Source organism: Columba livia, chromosome 6, assembly GCF_036013475.1.
Source record: "Columba livia isolate bColLiv1 breed racing homer chromosome 6, bColLiv1.pat.W.v2, whole genome shotgun sequence".
Classification (NCBI taxonomy): Eukaryota; Metazoa; Chordata; class Aves; order Columbiformes; family Columbidae; genus Columba; species Columba livia.
In genome coordinates, this window is record NC_088607.1 from 24,695,018 (window position 1) to 24,701,376 (window position 6,359).

At 36.9% G+C, this 6,359-nt stretch overlaps 1 protein-coding gene across 17 annotated transcripts in view; it reads left to right on the forward strand.

The window, feature by feature from the left end:
- Window positions 1–3,446, forward strand: part of LRMDA (leucine rich melanocyte differentiation associated) — a 702,006-nt gene extending 698,560 nt beyond the window's left edge. For 16 of the 17 annotated variants that reach the window (XM_065068554.1, XM_065068557.1, XM_065068570.1 and 13 more), the window contains one exon: window positions 1,272–3,446. In XM_065068554.1, coding sequence (XP_064924626.1) covers window positions 1,272–1,351 — 80 coding nt within the window. In that variant the 3' untranslated portion in view covers window positions 1,352–3,446. The remainder of the gene's footprint in view (window positions 1–1,271) is intronic. The other variant, XM_065068560.1, reaches the window with a different exon arrangement.
- Window positions 3,447–6,359: the final 2,913 nt, after the last annotated feature.

Consider the following 6,359-nt stretch of genomic DNA (forward strand, 5'->3'; position numbering starts at 1 on the left):
ATATAAAAGCCTGCAAAATTAATTCATACTGCAGGTGAGCACAGTATTTGCTGTGTGAGTCATGTAAAGCTTAAAACAGCAATAAATTGAGGATCTATTCCTCCCCCATCTTTACCCTTTATGTAAGGCAGTGTTTGTCTCCTTTGGGCTAGGTTATGTTTGCCCTTATGGGGGAGAGCTAGGTACTTCAGTGATGCTATGTTAAGAACACTCCTAAGGTAGAGGAGACTATTTCACCTTCTTTTCGTGCGTGGGAGATGACTTTAATTTGACTATACGTGCCTGGGGGCACAAAGAACAACTCTGCTAGTAAAATTTAGTATCTTCGAGGATGTTTACAGGTGGGATGTGACTGTGAACTTACGCTTTCACATACCACTTAGTACCACCAGAGGGGATGGTTTTGAATGAAGTGGTGAGATATGCAGGTATGTATGTCTCACCCACAGCAGTTAAGGCTTCTTCCAGCCTCTTGCCGCCTGTACCCACTAAGAATAATGTACCTTGTCTCCCAAAAACAGTGTTCTGGATAATTTTTGAAAGCATCATCTATGTACCAATGTTTAGTATAATTTATAATTGAATCTTGCTCATGGGGTGTTTTTTGGAGAGCTATTTTGGAAATGTTTTTAATAAAAGGTTTATTTTTATGTCTGGGAAAAAAGCTGGAGGGCTAACTGTAAGAAAGTCCCAAGTTGTAGCCCATGTCTGTTAATGACTTCACGTGTGGATTTCAGACAGTCACTTCAGTTCTCTGACACTGCAAAACAGGGATGGCTTTAGGCACTTGCAGGATGATTTTGTGAAGGTTTGAAAGGTTTTTTCTAAATCCACATAAATTGTAGCTATTTACTTCTTTATCTTTTTTATTTTAATCATCAGGAAAAGGCTTTAAATATGTAGTAGGGAGATAACTGAGAGTATAAAATGTGCCTTCAATGCAGACTTTCTGTTTTTCAAAAGTGGGAGAGAGATACTGTGGTTTAAAACACATTGAATGATGTTTCAGCATAATGTCATTACAGCTTTGAAGACACTAGTGGATGTATGTTTAACAGGAGGGGTTGTGCAGGTATTTGAACATGTTTTCCTGGTTGATTAAAAACTGCTGGCTGAAATGTTAATACTAAGTATTCCAAATAGCCAAACTTTCTTTTGCAGGACAAGAGAAACCTGTTCCCTTATGTCCTTCAAATTTCCCTAGTTATGTGCTTTCTTTGTGTATTATGCCATTGCTGTCATAATTGTAATTAATTTTATTTTTATTGTAGGCATTTTGGGAAAATGTCGCTACATTTACTATGGAAAACATTCAGAGGGCAACAGATTCATCCGAGACGACCAGCTATAAAATACAGCATTGTTTCATGCCTCTTCAATCCCTCCACATAAGAAGCACAAATTGCATCTACATTTTAAGCATATAACTAAAGTCCTCTAGTGCCTTCTGCCGACTTTGCCAAGCCTGTCAAGATCATCCTTCTATCTTAGTCTGAGTAGTCACACAGAGATTGACATGATTGCCTTTAAGCAGGTCCCATCCACCAGCGTGACAGACAGCTGCAGCCGAGCACCCGGCCTGACAGGAGGAGCACCATGATGGATTGCCTGGTCCAATTGCTGCTTGCAGAAGAGCAGGGGTCACACCTGGGGCTCCAGTGAGCATGCTCCATCGCTCGGCGCCGCAGCAAAAGCAACGCCTTTATCTCCAGCTTGCTTGTTGAGCAAAAGTGGCTGGTGATATCAAAGTGTTTATAGAAGAGAGAAGCTATAATTTGAGATGAAAAAGCCCTTATCTGTTCTTGTTTTTTTTCTCTGTGAATTAAGTGCTTGTGTTTCTATTATCTCATACATGCTTACACAAATCCTTTCACAGTGGGTTTTTTTTGTGATTTGGTGTCCCCCCCTTCACCCCCAAATGAGCCTAGATGGATTATTCTTTCTTTCAAGAGGGGAAAAAAATATATCCTGAAAATATTTTGGCCATGCAAAGTACTGTTAATTTGTATACTTGTTTATATGCAAAGAAAAAGTATTAAAGCAATTTTTTAGACAAACAAAATTTGCTAATTACATCTCAACATTTACTGACTTTGACCTTCAGATAAGCAATCTTTTTTTAATGCTGTGGAATAGCAACAGAGCTTTACTGTATGTACTTGGAAGAAACCCTCAATTTTGATATTGTGACAGTGTGTATTATTCCTGGTTTATTGCACAAGATATTTTTAACTTGGACAGAGATTACACTTAGAATTTAATGCTTAAAATGTGCTTAAAAGGAGTGATATAAAATAAAATTACCACCAGATGGGTATGATTATTCAGAGGAAAAATAAAGTCAATGAAAGTAACTGGTGGAATTAACACAATTAACATTTTTACTAATAAGTTATAGAGACAAGTTCTGAGTAATCCCTTTTGATGTCTGTTTAAGATAAGCTATTGTCAAATTTTCAGTAGAGAAAATAAAAATGTATGACACTTCCTAATTTTCCGATAAACAGTTTGGACATATTTAGAATCATGAACCTATTACTGCGAAAAAAAAAAAATCTCAGTACTTTATGCATATATTATGTTATGTGCTAGTGATTCAGTGGGATTGGCCAAGAAATATGCAAATAGTGTGACCTCCAAGCTGTTCTAACCCCATGAATATTGGTCCCTTTTGAGAGCCATCATTGTCTGGCTGTTCTTGGCTTGTTTGAAATTATTTTGTGGTCTTCACTCACTTTCCTGGTTAAAAAAATGTCAGTTGTTAGATGTTTCCTTCTTCGGGGTGGTATTATCAGCTAGTGTTGCAAGTGGAAGTGAACTGGATATTGGAGCAATTGTGAAGTCAGGTTTGCCTGATGAAAAAGAATGAGACACTGGCAGAGAGATGGAGCAGATCTTGCTGCTGCTGAATGTTTTAGGCTTTACTCAGTAAATGGAAGCCTTCACTCACTCCCAAAGTCTATGATAAATCTTTACGATAGTTAAAAATGAACTTAGAATGATCCAGTTCACACCACCTTTGGTTTAAATTGAGCTGTTTGCCATATAAATTGGTGTCCGGAAAGCACATTTTGGCCACTTGTAATGGCTCTGCTAATGTCATACATGGCTACAAATGAAATGCCAGTTCATATTAGAAGTCCTAGGAGATAATAGATAAAGGAAAACTGCATGCCTCTCTTTTTTTTAATAAAAAAATATCATTAGAAATATTTAGGGCACTTTTTGTCTCTTACCAAAATAACAGCAATCCTAGTTTGTTCCTGTCATATTGACTGTTTTGCAGCCTCCATATATTTTGGCCATGGCATATTACAGGCAGCAGAGTTCCAAATAGGGGTGTTCAGAATAACCTAATGTCACTTTCAGTCTGGTTGCATATATGTTCTTGTCTTTATAAAAGGCTTTAACCCTGCCTCAAACAATAAAAAGCACTTGCAAACTGACCGCATGATTTTACCATCTTTATTTTGCTTGTTTACTTTTTCTAATGTCAAAACCATTTGTATCATTTTCAGGAGTGTTTTCTTCCAAGCAAAGCTTTGGAGGCAAAAATATTTTTGGAACGAGATGTGATCAAAGGCTCTTGCATTTTGGTTTTAGTTTTCACTTGGGGGAACTATATACCTATAGATAAATATAGTAAAGCCTTGACTGATTCTGTGATTTATGATCTGAAGCCCTAATTAAAATTTGCTCGAAGGGAATTCATACTCAATATCACTGATTCTAGAAAATCAAAATGATAGTCTGTGAATAATTATTTTATATTACAAAAGTATTAATATTAGAATATTATTTAAAAACAAGATTAGATGATTATTACTGTATATGCTAACATAATTCTTTTTTTAATACGAAGAGCAATTTATTTTCAGATGTTTTCTGCTGATGTTCCGTTTTAAGAGGCTGCAAACTTTTAAAACCTGGGGCTGCTATCTACACCTGGTTCTTTCCTCAGTGGGAACTGCGCCTGAATGTCTTAACTGAACTGAGTATCATTAAGGATTAAAGTTGTAGTAAAGTAATCTAAGAAGAGACTCCACTCTCCCTTCTTCACCTCTTCTGCATACATGGCACAACTTTCCCTCTCAAGATTAACTAGGCTATTAAAAATAAAAGTTTTGCCTACAAAGCTATAAGGATTTTTAAATGCATATCTTTCTGAGGAATCACTGCATTTTTAGTTCTTTGTGTTGTCACAAGAAAAGTTTTCGCCAGCTATGTTTCTTGACAGTTAACAAGGTTTGAGATCCAAGATATGCTTGAACAAGTAATATTCAAATTATACAAATGTAACCAAAAAAATATTCAAACTTAAGGTATACGTTCAGTCTTATGATTACCAGTATTTTGGCTTTTGGCAGACATCACATGCCTTCACAAATGAAAACTAGAAGAATGTTAATTTCTAACCTTTTAATTAAAAATCCAAACTACAATATAGAAGTGATATTTTTTAAGATAAGTGACCTTCAGTGAATCCCACTGTTATGGATACACAGACATAACTTTACAGTAAACTGTCTCTTATTACATGTGTTGCATGCATAAGTGATTTATGGGATTGCTGAAAGTATGTTACCACTGAAATCACTTTTTTCTTCTTTGTTAGGGCTAAGTCTCACAGTACTTATTCTAGTATTTGCTTGACTCAAACCATGAGTCCCTTTGAAGTCAATGTTGTTATCTATGAGAGTTACGGTTACTAGTATTGGAAGGCTGGTATGCAGCTCTCTTTTTAATATATTTGTTTCTTTGAGCAGAGCATTACGTGTTTGCAGGTGAAAAATCACTGTATGTTGGTGCAATGTTGCTCCCATTTAAGTCAGAAGAAACAAACAAACCTGTCTGTGTTTTTGAAAATTCTTTCTGCAAATTACAGGGTTAACTTGCTGCCAGTGGATGTGTTAATATTTTTTTATTCCTGTCAACAATATGAGTATGTTTGGAAACATTTACCCCCAGTGGAACTTTGCTAGATGCAGCCTTTGTGGTGAGGTTCTGAATCAACCCATTTTATACTGACTCATACTGAGTCGTACCACATATTTCTTCTTTATGTGGTATGATAGTTGGCACAGGAGTCTCTACTTGCCCAGTTTGGGAAGGTTTATTCTCTTTACTCTGTGTACAACTGTCTATCTTTCTGTTTTGTGAAACGGTTGGCATATGTGAAAGAAAGATTAAATTCAGCATTCCAGAAGTGTAACCGTATAGCCAAGACTGAGTTTGTGTGTTGGACACTTAGATTTCTAAGTATCCTTTTTCAGGTTCAGTCTGGGAAATCTGACAGTGAATCAGGTGACATGAAGTCAGGGGTCTTGCATGGCTTGCTAGCTGTTGTCCTTTGTTCCTAAAGATCTCTGACTGTGTCCTTGTCTGCTTCAATTGCCATGTCATTGCTCTGCAGGCAAGTGATGGCACAAAATAGGTAAGTGCTCCCCTTTTGTTTTTAAAGTGAAGTTTCTGCTTCGCTGCTTGTAGTATAACAATTGAAATACATAGTTTGCTTTTTTAGTGGTTTTATACGTATACCTGGTAGCTGTTGCATCTTGCTATTTAGTTAAAATCTCTTTTCTGCATTTCTTTCTAGTCCTAGTAAGAGGAATAAAACAAACAAGACATGATTGTGAGAAAACAACCATCTAAAGATGTTACTGTGGGACCCTGCCTATGCTAACAACTCTATGTGACAGGTGAGCATTGTGATACACAACCACGTCTAAATGTCTTGAAAGACTGAGACGTCTTCTGCTTTGGATCCTTCTTGGAGTTAGCCTGTGACTCTGAACAACCGCTAGAGCCTTTGATTTCCTTATGCCACTCTAGCAGTCTTAGGTGATTACAGAATGTTGTCTTACCTCAAATGACTTAATACTCATTTTATTTCTATGATTATCCGAATAACCTACCATGATCTTGGATTATGTGAGAGTTAGTCCCAGGGAAAATGTTTTCTTCCAATCATTTATAACCTGTTCTCAAGAAGTTTTGGGAGTATTGTCTTTAGCATTTGTTATGTGAGACTGTTCAGAATACCCAGCACTCCTAGTTCCTCAAAGCTGGTTAAATGAGTACATTTTCTTTATGCGGTACTAATGCAGCTGAATCTTTCTAAAAGTTACCTTTTAGGTTAGGTGGCTCTGATGGACTTGCCTCTGGTGGTGGTGTCAACCTGAAGCTGACCCTTTCTTATAGTTGCTGACAATTAGATTAGGGTTTCAGATCAGGTTTTTCACAAGCCTTCAAGGAGCAGATATTTTTAAGGACAAGCTACGTTGTGGTCGTGGCACATTCACAAAATATCATCATCATCTCAGCATCCTCAGCATTTTAAGGGAACAGCATGTTGGAAA